Genomic DNA, 20,650 nt, shown 5'->3' with positions numbered 1-20,650 from the left:
ATGAACGACGTATTGTTGAAAAAAAATATTATCTCATACATTAAAATTAATAATAGAGTACAACTTCACTTGTTGGAAATCTGCATATTATCAAAAGACATGATAATATGTTTTAGATTAACTGCTTGCATAAGTAACAGTAATAAGTTAGAAAAAAAAATGTACTGAAAAAATGAATAATAGCAAATTTGAACGTTTTTTAACGAAGAATTGGTCACTGGTTCGATTCAATTCAAAACTAAACCATGTTAAATAGAAGAACTTCCAATCTTTTTTAAAATCAAATGTGTTAATGACTTGATTGAATCGAATATGATTTTTAAAAATTGATTTTCTTTTAAAAATCTGATAAGATAAATTACAGGAGAAACATAGATATAAATATATAAAAGATCAAGAAAATCTATATATAAACACATTAGCAAATCAACCATATCACCGATCAATACTATTTCATGAATATATGCAAAAGAATAATCATATATCAAATACATGATTTAGTCAATTATAATTTACAAATTAATTGATAAATAAGTCCAGGCATAAACATGATTGCAAATTTATCATAAATTATATAAATGCATAATAGTAAATATATATCATATACAGTACAAATAAAAGATACATATAATTTAATTCACCGGCTTGTACTGAATTTGATCGTTAAGAACAGAACTGAATAAAAATTTATTCATGTCCCTATCAAAAAATCTAACAGACTGAAGCTCACAAAAGAGATATAAAACCGAATCAAACTTACACAATCAATTTAATTATTCTGATTTCAATTTAGTTTTGCTCCTTATAAATTGAATGCTATAATAAAATTATTTTTAAGCTATCAATTTAAAGATATATTGTCAATATTATATTTATACACACGTACTCCCTTTTTTTTAAAAAAAAACGACACTTTGACTCGTGACACATGTCTTTCGATAGCACATGTTGATCGGATCGTAAAATTATTATTTTGATTTGAATTTTATGTGAAATAAAAAATTTAATTAAATATTTTTATTCAAAATATATTTAAAAGAAATAATATTTTTAAGTATCTGTTAAAAAATACAAGACAAAATAGAAGGGTATTAATTCAAGAAATAGACTAAAATGCTGAATGAAAGTTTAAAATGAGATTGAAAATACATGAACAATACCTGATATTTTTCACAGGTCTAAATAGAAAGTGAGATATTTTGGTGTCGGCCCGGAAGCCCTATGTAGAAGCAAGCAGTGGAGGCTATATAAACAGCATCTCCACACATTTATTCCGCCTCTCTTTGTTCTACGCTTCTTCTTTCTTCTCCATCAGAAAGAAGCAAGCCGTAGATTTACACATCCTTCCTTTAATTAAGGCGCTCCATCAGATATAATTATACATATTTTATATCAAGGCACGCTGCTTGTATCTATCCATCTCACCATCCGCCCTCTATTCGACGTCGTTTTGGTACGTCTGCTTTTTCATCTCTTTCAGATCTGGATTTTTCTGATAGTCTGTGTTCGATTTTGTTATTATCATGTTTTTGTTTGTTGAGAACTGATTATTCTGTTTTTGTTTGTGAGCATGTTGCTGTTGCTTTAAACCCTAATTTTCATTTTTGGGGTTTTTAGGGTTCGGTGTTAGTTTTTTCTCGATGTTTGAGCTTATGCGATTGTTGCGAGATTTAATTTATTACTGAAATTTGTGACCGCAGTTAAATCTGATAGTTGGAGCTTATTGTTGGAATTATGTATTGAACGTGCTTTTGTGGGGATTGAACCGTGGAATGAGTTCCATTTACATGTTTTTTGAATTCATGAGCTTCTGATGCAAGCTTACTTTTGTTTGGTTTAATGATATTACAAGCTTATATGCCTTTAAAATTACTGTGCGCACATAAGCGCTTGTGCAGTTGGGTGTTAATAGTCGCGGAAAATAATTTTGACTTTGTTATGAGGCTTCTAGCGGGATAGTTTAAAACTAAATTGATGAACCTTGACTTTGTTATAAATGGAACTAAATCATTTCCGCATGCTTTTTTTAAGTTTTGTTCGGTTCTGTATACCAGCTTTACAAGCTAGTTAATAGCGAATGTTAATGTGGCAGCTGTGACTATGTAATGACTTTGTTCTTGTATATTTTGAGTAAGTGATTTTAGTTGTATATTTGTGTAGGACCTATTGAAGCTTCGATATGGCCGTTGTTTATGCACCTGAAGATCCTACTCTTCCTAAGCCATGGAAAGGTTTGGTTGACAGTACCACTGGGGCTCTTTACTACTGGAATCAAGAGACTAATGTCACGCAATATGAGAAGCCTGGTGATAACAGTACTATTGATGATGATGAAAGATATAATAGGGTTAGTAATGGTGGTTCAAAAATTGATTCTGGAGCAGGGACTCAGCAGGTGCTTCTTTTGTCTTTTGGTGTCTTGTAGGTTTTAATGCTTGTTTTATCGACCCGCTGTAGTAACTTTGCTGCTATTGCTGCATCTTTCGTTCCATACATCGGAACCAATTTTTAACTGATGTGCCTTCCAGTACACTTCCAAATTTCCCAGTTTGCACGAACACATAGGAAATCAGAAAGAAATATTATTTGATGTGACAAACAACTTATTTGTGTCAATGACTTGGGTGTCTAATATCAAATATGGAATATCACCTGTATATAAGTTACATTTCCTGGACTACAATATCTTTTTCGTTAATAATTACTGGTTCTGGGTGATCGGAATATATTATATTTGTCCTTCAACATCATGTACTGAAATCCTTCTAATTCTTAATTTTCACTCACGTTCTTTCACATTTAAGGAAGATCTATAGTAGTTTATATTTATATTTATATCCCAAAGTAGTTTACATTTATATAGCAAAGTATAGAGCTTACTTGTTTTAACATTGAAACATACTAATATGGTGTAATTAACAACATGCCTGATTTTTTAATGCTGCGTTTACTTCTTTTTTTCTTATGCAAATTGAATGAACCTTAAATATATCTGTCCTTTTCCCACATTTTGAAGCTGATTTCTTTTTTACTTTTTGAATGATGATAGAGTCGCAGGGTAGGGCCAGCTGTGGAAAATGGTGCATCTTCTGAGTCTTATCAACAACGTAATGAGATCACTGTTTCTGTAAGTGTATTTCCTTGCACTTCCCTATTCCCAGGTCTTTTGCAAGATTAGTCATTTCCTATTCACGGAGTCCTTTCACACTGTATGTTGAATATTAGTTTTTGCAAGACATGTGGAGATTGTTATGGCTTCGCACTGTCATGAACAAGGGATGGTTGTATATAGTTATACATAAATCAATCAGAAGTTGGAGGCCGATTTAGCTTGTTTTCTCTTTTTAATTCCCCCCTTTTGTTTTAAAAATTTTGTGTTCCTATGCGATAAGGCTGATACTACACTGAATTCGTAAAGCTCTTGATATAGAGTAAAATATAGAGATCTTGTTGAAATTATAGAACCAGAAAAGGCATCTAGACCAGGTAGCCTTTGATGACTCTGCCTTTAAGGATTTTAGTTATGATTATGTGCAAAAATACGTTTGTCTTGAGTTGGCAGAATTGGGAAGTTGGTCATTTTTGCTAAACTAGTTGATATCTTGTGCAAACTCAGATACAGGACTCAGAAGAATGCCAATCAAAATTTACAATTCTATTATTCGGCACACAACTTTCAAACTAATATAAAATGTTCCTAAACTTCCCGTGTGAAAGTTATTTGTCCATGTTGTACATTAAGACATGGATTATCAATATCTAGTTTAATATTGAGCCTATGTAGCAACATATTAATTTAATTTACAGCGTTCTCTTATTTGCTTAATTTTTCAATGTTTCCTTTGTTTCCTTTTCTGAACAATCCATCCTAGTACACAGTCATGCTTGTATACGATATGTTTTAATTCAATATCCAACTTACTGTATTTTGTTTCATTAAGTTAGGATTTTTGACATTGCTTTCTTTTTTCTCTTTTTTTTTTTTTACTTTGTTTTGTTTTTATATAGGGAAAAGATGTACCCATGCCTATGACATCATTTGAAGCAATTGGCTTACCTTCTGAGATTCTTAGGGAGGTATGTAGTTCACTGTCTTTGTGAAGCTATGCTGCATGTGGAGGGGCCTTGTCTATTTTCCTGGGAGTTTGTAGCTTTGTCTTTCATCAACTGAAGTTCTATGATTGTTGGGAGTCCATCATTGAACTTCAACTCATGTTTATTTCCCATTTGGACTTTTGTCGCAGGTGCGAGATTTGCTCCGAGGAGTTAAATTTCGTACACTGTTCTGCCCTCTTTTGTTGGGGTTTGTCCAAATTGGCGGGTACTCAAATGGTGGACCAATTAAGAAGGCTTTCCGAATCTCCCAAGTGCGTTGCAAGGAATACCATTGGTGATGATTCAGCCTGCTATTTGGTCCGATCAGAAGAGGCCTCCTGCTCTCAGCTTGTGTCAGCAAGAATTTGCTGCCTTCTTACATTCAGAGCTTCATTGACTGAAAGCCACCAGTTTCTGTTCAGATATATTAAACCTTGTAAATGGGCTTATGGTTGTTTTTTTTCCTTTCCAGTTGCTCCAGGCTGGGTTCCCTGCCCCTACTCCGATACAGGCACAGTCGTGGCCAATTGCTCTTCAAAATCGCGACATAGTGGCAATTGCAAAGACTGGTTCAGGGAAGACGTTGGGCTACCTGATTCCAGCCTTTATGCATCTGAAGCGAGTTCGTAAAAATCCCCAATTGGGCCCAACAGTGTTGGTTTTGTCACCAACGAGAGAGTTGGCGACACAAATTCAAGATGAAGCTGTGAAGTTTGGGAGATCAGCAAGAATATCTTGCACGGTACATAGTCTCTTGTTGTCATTAATATTCATTTAAATTGATGTGAGATGTGTATTGTTCTGACTGCTTCTGGAATGTGTTTTGGCATTAATTAAGAACAAAATGAATCATAAATTACAAGCCCCGGATAAAATAGTTGTGTTGTTCTTATATTAAGATGTGCTTCTTTGACATAAATTGCACGTCAACAACTTGCATGTGAATATATGATATGAATAGAGGTGGCTTGCAATTATCTCTGCTGATGGTTTTTGTTTATTCCCTGCCTGAAGTGTTTGTATGGAGGAGCCCCAAAGGGTCCACAACTAAGGGACTTGAGCAGAGGAGTGGATATTGTTGTTGCCACTCCTGGCCGTTTGAATGATATCCTTGAAATGAGAAGGGTGAGCCTCAGTCAAGTTTCGTACTTAGTTCTGGATGAGGCAGACCGCATGCTGGACATGGGATTTGAACCACAAATTAGGAAGATTGTGAAGGAGGTCCCAGCTCGCCGACAAACACTCATGTACACTGCAACATGGCCGAAAGAGGTCCGGAAGATTGCTGCTGATTTATTAGTTAATCCAGTCCAAGTTAATATTGGAAATGTTAATGAACTTGTTGCAAACAAGTCTATCACCCAGGTATGATATATTTTTTCCTCATTTTGTATGTATTAACTTTTTCAGAATAAGGATTAGTATGTTCATATCTTACAGCATGTGGAGATCGTCTCATCAATGGAAAAACAAAGACGGGTTGAGCAGATAGTGAGATCTCAAGAACAAGGATCGAAAATTATTATATTCTGCTCAACCAAGAAGATGTGTGATCAGTTAACCCGCAGCCTCAGTCGGCAGTTTGGAACTGCAGCCATTCATGGGGACAAATCTCAGGGTGAGAGGGACTATGTGTTAAATCAGTTTCGCACAGGGAGATGTCCAGTTCTTGTTGCTACTGATGTTGCAGCTCGTGGGTTGGACATCAAAGACATCAGGTGATTTTTTGGTTTAATCAAGGCAATATATCTTGTATTCGCATAAAGTGAAGCATGTTAATACTGCCCCTGTTATTTTCTGTTCTCTTCTAGTCTGCTTCATTTGTGTGATTTTCATCTTGTCCTCAGGGTGGTGATCAACTATGACTTCCCCAATGGGGTAGAGGATTATGTTCACAGGATTGGTAGGACTGGTAGGGCTGGTGCCAGTGGAATAGCTTATACCTTTTTAGGTGATAAGGATGCAAAGCATGCTGCTGATCTCATTAAAGTTTTGGAAGGAGCGAATCAACGTGTTCCAAATGAAGTTAGGGGTATGGTTTCTCGTGGTGGTGGGTTTGGAAGAGCTAAGCGTCAGTGGGGTTCTGGTGGGCGTGATGGAGGCCGTGGTGGAAATTATGATTCTGGTTTTGGTGGAAGGGCTGGTTGGGGAAATGGCTCACGAGACAGGTATATATGTTCATTAATCCCTAATATGAATTCGTAGGCCTTTTTTCTCTCTTTGGTACATTACTGAAAAAAAGAAGTCACTATGAGAACTATTTTCCTTGAAAGCTGCAATTAAATTTGTCTCAGGCAAATCTTGGGTTATGTCTTTGATCGTTCTTTGTGTTTTGTAGTGATAGGTCTGCTCCCACAAACTACCATAAGAGATTTCATGAGGGTGCAGTTGGTGGCTCTGTAAAGCGTAGTCGGGTGGAGTGATGGAGTAGAGGGTGATGTCTGAACCTAATGAACCCTTGTGCTTCTGAGTTGCACATCTTAGTGGCTACATCAGATGGGGATTAGCTGAATTATATGTTAAACTTTAAATTTGAATATTGTCTTCTGGTACTCATTTTATACAAATATTGGTGTGCAAGGATACTTGTAACTGATTCAATATTTCAAAGAAACTGATCAAAGCAAATCTGTTATTAGAAAAACGGATACCCACACATTGTTAAGACAAGTCCAGTAGCTCCTACACTGAGTTTATGAGCTCAGATTATTGGGAGTAAAGTTCTTAAATTCAAAAATAGGAAATGTAAGGTAAAATTATGGTTCTAAGATGCAGTGTTTGTCAGAGTCGAATAATCTAAAAAACGTGGTGATTTGGATATGAGATGCTAAATGAGGCAAGAAGCAAAAATTGAAGATTTGATAGAATATTTGAGTAATATCAGAGGATTAAAATATATATGAAGACATTAGAGCATCTCCGAGGTCTCCTAACCCACTCTTAAATATCTATACTATACTATAATAAGCCAACATGGGTATAATTTGTAGTGCAAAGTTTTAGTTATATTTTTTGGTTTGGTACTTTCCTTTTGGTACTACAAGTCTACAAATGTGGAGTCTATTATTTTTTGGTTTGATAGTCTCTTTTTGGTACTATAAGTCTACAAATGTGAAGTCTATTAGTATTATATTGCTATAAGTCTACAAATGTGAAGTCTATTCGTATTATATTGTTAAACAGTTTCAAATACTAAAAACACTTATAACAATTCATTATCATATAATATTTCATTAAAAAAATTATAATGATGTTATAAATAAAATTATAAATATACAATTTTGAATATCTTTTTTTAACAAGAACTTTCATATAACTCTTTTTAACTTTAATGTGTTCTATTTCAAATATAAACACGAACTATTACATAGCCCTTTATAACTCTAATCTTAAAAGCTATTGTTGTCAAAAAAAAAACTAAGATCACAAAATTACGTTGAAATTCGATTGAATAGATTACTAAATCTTTTAAAGGTATTACACGATCGGCTATGTTTGGAAAAGATTTGAATTTTCTGATTTTTTTTTATTTTTAAATCTACGTGTACTAAATTCGGATTAAATGTACTAAAATCCTGACATATATATATTTATTAGGGTTTGTCCATTTTCAAGTAGTCGGGAGAAAATATAGTCAGCTGAATAATATAATTTAATTAAAATTCAATCCACTAATACTAAAATACTAATAAAATGATGTTAAAATTTAAATTATAAATAATAAATTACGAACTATATATCCGCCCGTGCTTTGCACGGGTTAAAGGCTAGTAATATAAAATATTAGACTCTTAGTAAGTTAATACAAATTTAAGAGTCTCAACTCCAATAATATTCTTTATATTTGCTTTTAAGTTAATATTATATTTTTGTTTGGACTTGTATATGACACAAACTCAAATTTAATTAGAGAAAATAGATATTTTATTGTAAAAACTAAGTTAAGAGCTTTGTAATGGCTTCTAACTTTGAGGAGAGAGAAGAAGTGATATGAAAAGCTAGTAAGAGTCTCTTGGAGTAAAAATTTCTTTCTCCCAACTCAAATTTTAATTTAAGATGCTCTTAGCACACCAATGCATAAATTAAAAATGTAAAATTGGTTCTAGAAATTGATGAGATTCTAACCATCACTAAAAACATGTCCCATAAAACAAATGACAATATCAGTAGTGTTACATCACAAAAGCGAAGTCATGGATTTGATTAATTGAGTGATGAAAAAGATAAAATCTGATATTATAAAATGTAGAAAATAGAAAAAAACAAGGTATGATCAAGATTCAATAAGAAGATGAAATGATAATAAACTACATAAGTGTAGCTCTAATATATTGTTCTTGTATAATTAATGATATAGACGATATGTTAAAATATAATATGTGATTATGATATAACTTGAAAAGTAAAATATTATGAACATGGATTATATAGATGAACGGTGCATTTATAATTTTCTAAATCTTCTTTTAAGTAAATAAAAATTTAAAATTTACATTTTTATTCAGAAAAATAAAATTCTAAAAATAATACTACAAAATATATTTTATATGCGCATTTAATTACGCGAAAAGAGATGCAAATGGCCCAAAATTCTACGAGTCTCGAGATTCTCGACTCGAAGACTCTCCATCTATTCTAGACAGCTAGCTTAGCTCTTTCTCTCTGCCCCCTCTGTATCGCATACGTACAATACGTATATATTGTATGGCTGATAATCTACGCTGAAAAACATATTGAATGCTGCGGGTGAGCTTACTTAATGATGACTCTAAGCTCTTATCTCTCTGTGTTGAATTCTTCTTGTGCAATTTCTTCTTCATCGACAGACACAAGTCCTTTGTAACTTCTGTAAGTCCTTTTTCACACTCTACTTGCTCAGCTGTTTGTTTTATGCTCTTTTGTTAAGTTCGAGTTTTAGTTATGCAAATATGCGGTGATCATTTATATTATGTTGTGAAGATATGTGCTAACATTTACTCTATTGTAAGGCTAGAATTAAAGACTGATTATTATGAATAGTTGAATATGTTCTCATTAAATGGTGAAAAGCAAATCCAAACATTAATAGAATCAGAAGAAATATTCCACCAACACATTACACATGAGGATTTATGTTATTAGGTCAATATGATCTTTCACGTGAGAATATTGGGGGTGTAAGAGAGTCGAACTTCTTGTCTGTATTATTTTGTGAGAATATTAGAGGTGACGGAGAGTCGAATTTGAATATTCCGCCAAACCTGAGCTCTGATATCATGTTGAAAACCGGTCCATCTAAAATCTTAAGGTGTTAGAGGTGGGCTCCAAACGGATTTTATGCTATATTTTTAACAAGAAGTTTTTGGTTTAATAGTACCAGGACCTTTTTAGAAAACCTGGTGAACGATACTGTTTGAGTGCTAGTTACTTGGCTAGTTACTTGTATTTCATTAGTTTACCATCATTATATTTTTGCAGCAAAAGTGATTATCATGTTTAATCTTTTGATAGGATGGATCTACTGGATACTAGTGATACTACCTCCCTGAGTTACTGGTTGAACTGGAGATTCTTTCTTTGTACGATATGTGTCTTTATTCCAATGTTAGGGGCAACCTACATAATTTGGAAATATGAATGTTTATACCCACCAAAACCAGATAGGGAAGAAGCTGAGGAAGATAATTTATGGTTTCGCTATGCCAATGATTCTTGGATGCCATGTGTGGAAGAAATACACCCCATCTGTTTAATGACATTCCGGATTTTCTCATTTTGCTTGATCTTGACGGCACTCGTTGTGGATGTTGTTGTTCGAGGAGGAAGCTTGTTCCACTACTATACCCAGTAAGTCATCCTTGTATTTGCTTTTGGTATTTTTTGCAGCTAGCATATATATATATATAGTTAATAGTATATGTCCAGGAAATTTTTGACCGAATATCTTCTCATCTATATGTTATGGGTTATTATCCATTTCTAACTGCAGATTTTGATGTTTTTGACTCTTTGAGTAGGTGGACTTTAGCTCTGGTTACCATCTATTTTGGGGTATGCCTGTCATCTTCTTCAAGAGTATATGCTTTAGAATGTGGATATATTTGTCCTATGATAATATCGAATTTATAAAATTTTGTACTTATGTTTGTTTACCTTGACATGGTATCTGTATTTATGGAAAAAACATGCAAATCACTGGAATTTCAGATAATTTCAAATAATGCAGTTTGGATCGGTGCTCTCTGTCTATGGATGTTTACAGCATCGGAAAATATTTAGCGGAAATGATGCTTCTAATGATGTGGTAGATGCAGAAAGAGGATCTTATGTCTCACTTATACAACACGAAGCTGCATCTGGAGTAAATATCGGAAAGTATTCTTGTTATCAAGATAAATATCCTCTTTCTCGAACAGCTTCGAAGTGTGGCCAAGTATTACAAATCATGTTCCAAGTAAGCCCCCTCTTAAAAAACTGATATGATTTTAATTAGATAATGAGGCTTCCCTGCTTTGTTTATGAAGTCAGCATCTTCCTGCTATTGTGTTATTGAGTATATACCAGCTTATTGCCCTATATTTCTCAATATATGTCTGCAAGTAAATGTCTTTTTCATGAGAAATAGTTGTATTACCCAAACGAAGAAAAGCGCAAAGTCTGGGTATAACCATGATTCAACAGGCAACCCAGAACAGACTTTAAGTTACTGAAGAAAAACAACTTGCTAAAAATAGCCAACTACAACAATTCTAAGCAACAACAGAAACATTAACCCACTGAACACTAGAAATTCAATAAAGAGTCAAAATTAAATTTAGGTAACAATTTAATCCTTTTGTGAGTGAACACCTTGTCACGAGCATGCACTTTAATTCTCTGCACAATCTCAGAAGTAGTGAGTAATTTAGAGGTTGGTGTAGCATGCAATCGATTATGACGGTCCAGCCAAATATAATAAACTCTGGTTGACAGCAGAAGCTTTTGAAGAAGACCTTGAGAGCACTATTTGGTGAGAAACAAACCCAGAATAGGTGATTTGTTCTCCAGTCCAGTGGGATGTTGAGTCCGCATCCGGAGATAACAGTTTGAGAAAAGGGACATGAAAAGAATAGATGGTCAACAGATTCAACTGAAGAGTGACATGAAAGCATCAAGGATCAACATTCAATATAAAACAAATCAATCTCTCATTTGTCAACATCCCTTTTCAAAAAACCAACCACAAGAAGATGCTGAATTTTGACTTTTGCAGGGAGTGCCAGACCAATTTAAACAACCCCTGAATTGGAGCCGAAAATCTGATAGATTGACACACGTCTAAAATTTCCCTGTTCCACGACACACTATCCTAGACAGCAATATTGATTGATGAGAGCAGGTGTCTCAGCTCAGTCATGGCAGCATGACTGGAAGGAGGTAAATACCATTGATTTCCAGTTATAACTCGATGAAGGAGCACTTTGAGTCGAGTTACAAGCTGAAATCACCTGAGAATCCAGAGAATGCATGAGGGGGGGGATGATAAATCCAGGGGCCATTTCAAAGAGAGAAGGTTGAGTTTTTCCCAGGAGTGTAAATGACAAAGGAAAGAACCGTCAAACAAGCCCTGAGGAATTTTCTTAAGATGCCAAGGACAATTACGAGGGACTATCATAATCCAGAACTATGGTTGTGTTCACTTGGATGGAATGGAATGGAGGGAGAATAAAATTATTTGTGTACTCTAACATGGTGTTGGTTAGAAAATATGTCTATAATTTTCATTCCTTCAATCATTCCATTGCTACTATTTTAACTAGAATTGTAACCCACATGTTTTGAAAGGAATGCTCATTCCATTTCTACATCATGTTTCCTTACAATCTTTATCACAAGAAATTTAAACTCATTCATATTTAGTGATTATCTCACACTTTATTCTTTCTTCGTAAAACTTATATATAATTTTTCATTCCATTCTCCCCTCATTCCATTCCATCCAAGTGAACACAGCCTATATGTATTATACAGTTCCTGTCAACACAAATTATATGTATGTGTGTTCTATTCTTTTCTCCATCCTGAGTCAATTTATATTGTGTGGGAACTTCTCATCCTGATGTTCTTTGCAATAAATTTTCTCACTGACACACAAGACAATGTAAAACATTTTGCTTCATGTTGGACATATATTATTTCATCCACACTTGTTAAATTAACATTTTATCTACTGAATAAGGATAATTATATGAATATTGAGATTGTGATCCTTTGAAAGATACTGATCTATAATGATGCGTAAAATTTGGTGTTGGAAAAACAAACAGCCCAACATTGGCAATGGAAATACGAGTCACTGGATATATAATAATGTCGAGATTTTTTAATGCTTCCCACCTGGTTCCATTGAATCTTGCATGTTACTCAGTTATTTCCCTTGTGTTATCTATTTCTAAGCAGATGACTGCTGGTGCGGTAGTACTTACAGACTGTCTTTATTGGTGCGTAATTTTCCCATTCCTTACCATCAAAGATTATGATTTTAATTTCGTAAGTTTTCATGGCTCCTTATATCTTGTCCGTTTCTTTACTCATATTTGGTTCTGTTTGTACTATGTAATGTTACCTGGTGACAAATATCATAACCTCCGCCCACCGCCATCTTTCAATTTGATTTCTTAACTATTGTTTTGGATTATCATACTGTACTATCCGCAACAAGATGCCTTGTACCCTATATGTCATAAACGGATATTCATGGGTTCATATTTCATATTTTTCTCAATGTTTGTTTTATATACAATTCCTTGGTGTGAACTGTGAACAAATTCATGACTAGGACTCGTTTTTTCTGCTGGTATACTTGTCTTCGACTATAAATGGAATTCGCAATGGGAGAGTCAAATTTATAGTTGCATTAGATGGTTAAGTGTGAGTAAACAAGAGCCGGTCATTAAATTAACAGAGAAACGACAAGTTTCATTGTTTTTATGTCGTTTCTAAATGAGTAAAGATAAAAAATATTAACTAGTACTATATGCTATGTGAAACTGCATGTTTCCAAGACAAATATAAGCCATAATTATATTTATTCTTGTAGTAATTGCTATCATCTTCATATGCACTTGTTTTAAGCTTTGAATAGTACTGGGATATCTAATAAGCCATCGATTTATACAAGTTTAGAGAACTAGTTTTTTCTGAACTGCGACATTATTATTGAAGATTTCTTTTTCATGATATATTAAATAGAATCCAGATTTGTTGATGATCACATCACAACTCCATTCATCTGTCCAAAATGATTATTTAGGCCCTTGGGTTCCTTGTACAACATGTCAGTCAGGCTCATCTTTCCTGTTCTTTTTACTCCGTACTATGAAAACATGTCTTTTACCAGCCTATCCATTTTCCATAATTTTGATATAGTAATAGTTCTTTTATTTTATTTTTTCAGGGGTTGGGGGGGATGGGGGCACTGGGTGGCTATGCTTAACATGTCTTTTTCGCAGTTGCTTCCAATCATCCTAGACGATACATTCGCATGGCATACCTGCATGTACACAGCCACTTAAATATAATTTTTATAGGAATGCCCTTAGTGTATGTAGCTTTCTACTATTCATGACTTCTGAGCCACTGTCTATTACTCGTTTATATGCTTTTTATATATCAAGCAATTACTTAATAATCGTGCTTCACTTATTTCTTGAGATTTTGTTGGTTGAAAGATCTTCTGCAAGTTCCTTTTAACATAGTATTTCCTTTTTTATGACAGTTCACAGTAATGGAACATTCACTTAACGCCATCTTGCTCTTTGGTGAGACAACTTTAAATGGGTTGGTAAGCCTTGTTTGAAATTCATAGTTCCTTCTTAAAAATTGAAATCTTTTGTCAGTCCTATAAAATCATCTTTCTGCCAGTAACTATGTAATCCTCCTTTCAGCGGTTTCCTTGGTTCCGGATATCATACTTCATCTTGCTGACTGGTGTTTACGTCATCTTTGAGTGGATTGTGCATGCATCTGTATCTTTGTGGTATGGATTTATTCTACTTCCTTTGTTAAGCTCTGAGCAACTTTGAAAAAAAGACGGTAAATACATGGCAGTTTAATGATAAAATTATCTGATTAGCCTAATATCCTTGTTGTAGGTGGCCTTACCCATTTCTGGACTTATCATTCCCATCTGCTCCTCTATGGTAAGCCACTCTATACCAAATATCTTATCTTTATGAAGGAAACAAAAAAACCAATCACTAATCCTCTGTCACAGTCAGAATGCAATAGTGAGGTGTTGTAAAACTGGTTTATTACGTATCGTAAGTCGTAACTATTATATAAATTAATTGATAATGGAAATGTTGAGTACAGTATTATGAGCCTGGTGATTTTACACTAAGGTAGAACTATGCTCACTCGAATTGCTGTGGCCCTAAAGAAAAGGGCGCAATAATCGAGCGGAATAGGACAATAATCGAGCGGAGATTTCCAAGAAACATTATTTTAATTCATGGAAAGTGTTACAATCCTTTAGAATATAATAATAAGCCATTTTCCTAACCCTTGAGGTGTTAGGAGAACCAGCAACTTCAAGTGGTACCAGAGTTCAGTTGGCCGTCCCGAGTTCGACTCTTTGCCACCCTCTAAATTCTCATATCTATTATGTGAGAGCATCTCCAGCAGTGTCCCAACTAGATTCCCTAAATATATAATAAACAATTCAAATATTAAAAAATAGGGATCCTATATTGATTGACAACTTCAACAATAATCCCTATTTGTGTTCCCTATCATTATTATAGTATTAAATTCAAATTCTTTTAACAAAAAAATAATAAGAAAAATATGGGAAAGAGTGTCCGAAAAGTGGAAGTTGGATATTTAATCATTAAAAAACAAATGAGGAATGAGTCAGGGGTTACCTATCTATGAGGAATGAAAAGTGGATCCTAAAGTTTAGGGAATGAGTAGGGATTCTGTTGGAGTGAATTTTTGTCCATATTCCTTAAAATTTTAGCTTAGGACATGGTATAGCTAATCTGCTGGAGATGCTCTTAGGCATATAATTCCCCCAAAGATGGCCAAAAATCCGAAAATTGGCTCTCTAGTGAGGGGAACTGTACTTTCCTTAACACCTACACTCAGTGGCGGATACAGGATTTTATATATTGTGTGTCACAAACTTGATATATCCTGTGTATTCGACATTTTCCATCACCACTCAACAAGCAAGAAAAATAATGAATTTTATCAATTAATTCCTGCGACATTTTCACAAACACCTTGTAAGCTCAACTTTTTCTTTGCCAAATTGCATATTTTTTCAAATTTGAGAAACCCAAAAATTAGCAAGACAATTTAAAAGATGTTTGTGTAATGTGTTGAGTTTGAAAGGTGAATAGATAGGTTTCTAAATTTAGAAGATGAATGTGTGAAGTTTGGAGAGCAGGAGCACCGGAGCCTAACAGAAGCACTGAACGACAGAAAACTAGGCTGTGCGCACAGACATGAGACATACTGCACATACATATAAATTTTTATTTTTTTAAAAAAATAATGGTCTGTCACGTGAGACACCAGGTTACACTGTTCCGCCCCTGCCTACACTTCTCCTAAGACCTTTGGAGAACTGGTTGTTGTAACTGGATTACTAAAAATATTCAGGACTGATTTACTAAATCCACTGACAAATGTTGGTTACTGTGATAAGATAACTAATTATTTACTCATAATTAGTATTTATTTTTTTGGCAGAACTGATAATTAGTATTTAAAAATAGTAGTAAAAAACAGGTTTTAATAATATACATTTAATTTGTGTTTTTCATGATTTCCGTATTAGTGGGGAGAGAATATTAGCTGGGGATAGATATTGGAGAAAATAAAGGAAACTTATCAGTAGACTTGGGATAGATTTTTCACTGTGATTCTGCTTTTTATATATGTGAGAAAGATTAATAGAAAACTTCTCAAAGATGTTATATATAAAAGAGGTGATAAGAAAAGATATCATGGTACTTGATCATTTGTTTGTTTATTCTTTGATTTATTAAAAAAAAAAAGAGTGAAGAAGAATTTTTTTTCCCGAAGTTATAATATTTATGTAAGCGACTGAATTTTCACTACTAATTACTTCTTTTATCACTTTAGTAAATTACATTATTGTTTATTAGTACTTTCACTGAGTTAGAGACAATTTTATTTCTATAAGAACATCTCCAATGGCTAAGTTAATATAAACAATGATTAGCTAAATTTTGCTGAACCGGTAGGGTGTTGTACTAATGTCTTGTGGGAGTCGTGACATGTTTATAGATTCTCTATAGTTTTTATTATAGCTTGCCACATAGACTTTTAGGTAAGAGGTTTTGCGTTGAAGATGCTCTTAGCCAGTAGGCGACACAAATAGAAGTACCCAACATGGACTAAGATGTGTTGTTTAAGCGCACATTCTTCATACAAAATATATTTGCATAAACTTAGGCCCGTTATTCAGTTTGCCCTTCTGATTTTACTTCTGTTATCTGTAATCTTTTTATAAATTCTAGCTGTTGCTTAAAATGCACTTCCGAATTTGTAAAACTGTGCAGGTATCTAGCTGTAGCATTGATGCATCTACCTTGCTATGCCCTGGTTGCATTAATCATCAAGACAAAATACTACGTGCTATATCGATGGTTCCCTCAACCAGATCGAAGTTTGAGATGAAGTGTCACTCTTGTTTAGTGCAGGGTAAAAGTATTACTAATCTGTTTTTATGGAAATGCAAAAATTATTTGACCAATAATATTGTGGTATACATTTGTAGATTACAATAAAATTTTGAACTTTTGCTTACAGGAGATTACTTTTGTTTCCATTATCAATGTTAGTATGCTCTGTTATCAATTAATTTCCGGTACTCCAGTTTTGTGCCTACATAGTTTTATTGAATTGATTTTGTTTCGCAATTTGTTGCAGCAGGGTTGAGTTTCTTAGAACACGTGTTTCATGAAATTAAAACAATCTTAACACAATATTTGTACTTATTAAATTAATTTTACCCCATCCTCCCTGCTCTTGTAACAAAATTTTTACTGAACCTTACTATACCATTTTAAAATTCCCATGAACAATTTTCTAAACTCTTTGCAGTCATTTATAGGTGGGTTTATTAGCCCCAGAGTCTTCCAAATGGCGGAAATACAAAAACTGAATGGTACATAAGCATATGATAATTTGAAGTCCTAGGTTCCATTTCCTCAAGTTGCAGTTTGTTTTGTGTTAATGTTTCATCAGCATTAAAGGACATAATCTAAATACTATTGAATATGGTATGAATTATGATACATGATAGAAGTAATGCCAGAGCATCTGAAATATATGTCAACACTCTTTCCAGATTAAACATGGCAACTGGGTCGTAATTAATTTGACAATAGATAATAGAACAAATTATTTAGTGGCTAGGGATTTTGACATAAATAGCCATGGGATTCCCAATTAGTTTGACAATGTCGTACCATTTAAGAAAATTTGAATTTTTTCTTCATGACAAAATTTAGAAGGCCAATTGGAGCAGGGTGAAGAATATAAAATCAAATATGTATAAAGCACCGACAAAAAGTGCAGATAGCAATTATTCGAACACTCTAAGTTCACAGCTATACAGGAGTTTAGCATGTAGACCAAGTTATGTTTGTTTCACCAGAAGAACAATATAAGTTACACGCTTAACTTGGACATTCACTTTTTACCCAGACCTACTCGTTTACAAACATCCAAGACCAAAAGACGCTTGCAGTTGGTCCAGGGGCAATGAGCAACTCCTGAGCATAAAGATCTCCAAACACACAGTCGACTTTATGGATTTGCAGCCGCTACAAGTCTGTAAGCATGAGAATGGGAGGAAGCTATACATACAGGTTAATTTGATAAATCAAATTCTGCTGATAATGGCCACACTCGCCAACCAAAGCAGTTACATTTCTATTATAATTAAATGTTCTCTTGGAAATAAGAAACAAACCCTGACATTAGGAAGTATAAAACTACCTCCCTCTATGGGATGGGATAGCAGCTGAAATCGGCGCCTTCTCTTCTTTGAAAGGTTGGGTTGACGGATCAGACAGACTAGGCAACCTGGAAACACTGCCTCTTCCTTTTTTTGCATTTGGTCCCAGTTCCTCTATCATGTATTTCCACCCATCAATAGGCCTCCTTCGGCTGAATATGTGAGTTTTGATAAAACTTGCTATCTGATAGGCCAACATATATAGAACAAGCAAGATCAGAGTCATCATATGGTAGTCAAAAGTTGATGCTAAGAAATATCTTGATAAGAAACAGCCAACACTAGATTTATGTCAAAATTTTAAGCATATATTGATATTTAATCAACCAAAATGAAAAATAATAACAAGTTTAAATCTTATGCACCACATAGAATTCTGAACAATATACACAATGAAGTGAGGAACTAACATAACTATTTTACTCCAAACATCTTTCAAAAAAAACAGTCATGATTACAATGGAAGCATTTAACTAAGGTTCTGCTGGAGGACCATCAAATTACACTTTCTAGTTTACAATTAGTTAGACACTTGTTAGGTTCACAGTTACAGTTACCCTCATCCCAATTACTGATCAAGCCAATAATGCTAGCAGGAATAAAGTCATTACGGCAATTGCGTTAAAAAGTGGTCAATAAATGGAGCAATAAACAGTCTGTCTCAACATTAACACAAAATCAGGTCGCAATGTTGCAACATCTTAAAGAGAAGCTGGAATATATTAGACTACGGGAGTCGTCTTAACATGTGATATAGCTGAAATCTGCATATCTCATGGACAGAGTGCAGTTTTAACTGAGATCTTACTAATCAGCACAGTACGCAAGTGATCGTCCATGAGAAAGAATTACCTGGAATTTACTGAACGCAATCCGGCGTTCGAATTCTTGGAGCAAAATGTCTTCTTCCCTCTGCGACATCTCCCAAATATTCCCATCTTGAGCTTTAGATGTTGTTTCCCAGCCATCGGGGTTACTTTTAATATCATTTAAACCCGGTGTCTTTGAGTTGCTCAGATCAGTGTTTGCGAAGTCGAAAATCCTATACACAGAGTGACATCAAAATCTCCCATAAAAAAATGCTGTCGACAATATTACTTTGTTATAACTTAACACTATCACATCAAGAATCGCCCATTAAAAAAACCTTATTAACGTTCAAATGTTCTTTCCTACAATTTGATCATATATGCTTCCTAATTTGATCAACTCTTCCTGTTGCAGACAATAAAGATAGACTAAACATGATATCTAACCATACACCATTTCAAGAATTTAATAAAGCAAGCACATGTGACAGACACCGGACAGAATCACTAGACAACAAGTCACAGCCTAATTAGATTTGGAAGTTGAATGCATAATATTGCAGGGAAAAAAAAAACGTACTCAGAGCAGCTATCAAGCAGCTTCTCAATATCATCTCCACCAGTTCCCCCCATAGAATCTCCCAACTTGGCTTCTTCCTGCTTATCAATCTCTTTCGCCCATAACGCAGCATGAATCCTCTGTTTCTTCAGCCTGTAATCCTTCTTCACATTCTCCAAACTATAAAGTGAATTCGAACTCTCGAATTCTTTCTGCTTTTGTTGTGATTTAGGGCTTCTCCTTCTTTGATCCCAATTATCTGTCATGTCCTCCACGAATGCCTTGGTCTCTGCATCAACTTCAGGCGAAAGCATCACTGAAGAAGAATTGCTAGTATCGTTACTATCAATAGAGAAATTGACGTCGGTTTCCCATGGAGCTCGGTTCTTCGCAGAAAGGTCTTCTGGGAGCCAAGCAGATTCCCAAGTGTCATTCCATTCTTCTTCCCCTCCGCCACGCTTAGCAGTCGTGGAAAACGGTCTGATATTGTTGGCATAGACCTTTCTAATAAACAGAGAAGACAAACTGCGAACCGAATACATCACCTACACATAAATAAAACTAAAACTTAAACCTTGCATAAGTACCCTAGTCCTAATTTGAATCCAATCAAGTTATGAAAAAGAACAAATATATATATCACACTAACTGGACTCGACACGGGTCAATTAGCGACGGGCCTAATTACATAGCACAAGAACCCACTGTCTATTATATCGTAATAATTAAAGGCACCTTCTATAAAATTGCTGACAAGTATATGAAGTGCAGTGCGTTTCTTAGGTTTTCGAATATTTTGACCAGGAATCATAGCATTATAAGACAAAGTGAACCAAGCTTTTGTAACTTGAGGGTTAAATAGCAAGATTACAGAGTTTATATAGTTGTGAGTAATGAACAATCAACAACACTACTTGAAATGATGAGTACAAACATGAAAAGAGAACAACATAGATATACATACATTCGTCAAAGCTGTAGCATATAAGAAACGATGCATCACTTACAGAATTGCAGGGGGGAAGAATTAAGCAAACGAGCCGAGTCTAGGGCTAATTAAAACGGAGTCTCGCCACTGGGGTGTAGTTGGGGTTCATATACGAGTGAGTCATTCAAGCTGAAAGCTTTGAAACAAATGGGAAAAATGATAATTATGGTAAGAGTAAAGTTCTA

At 34.5% G+C, this 20,650-nt stretch overlaps 3 protein-coding genes across 4 annotated transcripts; 2 read left to right on the top strand and 1 right to left on the bottom strand.

Annotated features, from left to right (window-relative positions):
• Window positions 1-1,180: 1,180 nt before the first annotated feature.
• On the top strand, window positions 1,181-6,739 carry LOC108227407 (ATP-dependent RNA helicase-like protein DB10). The gene is made up of 9 exons (XM_017402530.2): window positions 1,181-1,453; window positions 2,161-2,395; window positions 3,050-3,127; window positions 4,009-4,077; window positions 4,568-4,837; window positions 5,110-5,460; window positions 5,536-5,813; window positions 5,943-6,263; window positions 6,434-6,739. The coding sequence occupies exons 2-9, from the start codon at window positions 2,180-2,182 to the stop codon at window positions 6,516-6,518; spliced, it is 1,668 nt and encodes a 555-aa protein (XP_017258019.1). The 5' UTR covers window positions 1,181-1,453; window positions 2,161-2,179; the 3' UTR covers window positions 6,519-6,739.
• Window positions 6,740-8,675: 1,936 nt separating this feature from the next.
• On the top strand, window positions 8,676-16,898 carry LOC108224894 (uncharacterized). Of its 2 annotated transcripts, XM_017399653.2 has the most exons (9): window positions 8,677-8,943; window positions 9,586-9,921; window positions 10,092-10,125; window positions 10,301-10,528; window positions 12,514-12,603; window positions 13,832-13,897; window positions 14,001-14,092; window positions 14,208-14,255; window positions 16,647-16,898. In XM_017399653.2, the coding sequence occupies exons 2-9, from the start codon at window positions 9,587-9,589 to the stop codon at window positions 16,762-16,764; spliced, it is 1,011 nt and encodes a 336-aa protein (XP_017255142.1). In that variant the 5' UTR covers window positions 8,677-8,943; window position 9,586; the 3' UTR covers window positions 16,765-16,898. The 2 variants fall into 2 exon arrangements, with proteins under 2 accessions (XP_017255144.1, XP_017255142.1); XM_017399655.2 differs by lacking the exon at window positions 12,514-12,603 and having other exon boundaries at window positions 8,676-8,943.
• A 721-nt stretch (window positions 16,899-17,619) lies between these two features.
• LOC108225051 (protein GAMETE CELL DEFECTIVE 1, mitochondrial) lies at window positions 17,620-20,641 on the bottom strand. Its single transcript, XM_017399856.2, has 4 exons — window positions 20,485-20,641; window positions 19,499-20,022; window positions 18,962-19,151; window positions 17,620-18,293 (listed from the first exon to the last, which is right to left on the bottom strand). The coding sequence occupies exons 2-4, from the start codon at window positions 20,017-20,019 to the stop codon at window positions 18,087-18,089; spliced, it is 918 nt and encodes a 305-aa protein (XP_017255345.1). The 5' UTR covers window positions 20,020-20,022; window positions 20,485-20,641; the 3' UTR covers window positions 17,620-18,086.
• Window positions 20,642-20,650: the final 9 nt, after the last annotated feature.

The sequence above is a fragment of the Daucus carota genome, chromosome 6, assembly GCF_001625215.2.
Source record: "Daucus carota subsp. sativus chromosome 6, DH1 v3.0, whole genome shotgun sequence".
In the NCBI taxonomy this organism is placed as follows: domain Eukaryota; kingdom Viridiplantae; phylum Streptophyta; class Magnoliopsida; order Apiales; family Apiaceae; genus Daucus; species Daucus carota.
This window is presented reverse-complemented; position numbering and strand designations above follow the sequence as displayed.

Bases quoted from the DNA above. Each gene is read 5' to 3' on its own strand.
- LOC108227407 (XM_017402530.2), top strand. From the start codon at position 2,180: ATGGCCGTTGTTTATGCACCTGAAGATCCTACTCTTCCTAAGCCATGG. The intron at 3,128-4,008 runs GTAAGTGTATTT...GTTTTTATATAG, and splicing joins GTAATGAGATCACTGTTTCT to GGAAAAGATGTACCCATGCC. The intron at 6,264-6,433 runs GTATATATGTTC...TGTGTTTTGTAG, and splicing joins GGAAATGGCTCACGAGACAG to TGATAGGTCTGCTCCCACAA.
- LOC108224894 (XM_017399653.2), top strand. From the start codon at position 9,587: ATGGATCTACTGGATACTAGTGATACTACCTCCCTGAGTTACTGGTTG. The intron at 12,604-13,831 runs GTAAGTTTTCAT...TTTTTATGACAG, and splicing joins AAGATTATGATTTTAATTTC to TTCACAGTAATGGAACATTC. The intron at 14,093-14,207 runs GTATGGATTTAT...TCCTTGTTGTAG, and splicing joins CATGCATCTGTATCTTTGTG to GTGGCCTTACCCATTTCTGG.
- LOC108225051 (XM_017399856.2), bottom strand. From the start codon at position 20,019: ATGTATTCGGTTCGCAGTTTGTCTTCTCTGTTTATTAGAAAGGTCTAT. The intron at 19,152-19,498 runs GTACGTTTTTTT...CTCTGTGTATAG, and splicing joins CTGCTTGATAGCTGCTCTGA to GATTTTCGACTTCGCAAACA. The intron at 18,294-18,961 runs GTAATTCTTTCT...TTGGCCTATCAG, and splicing joins TTGCGTTCAGTAAATTCCAG to ATAGCAAGTTTTATCAAAAC.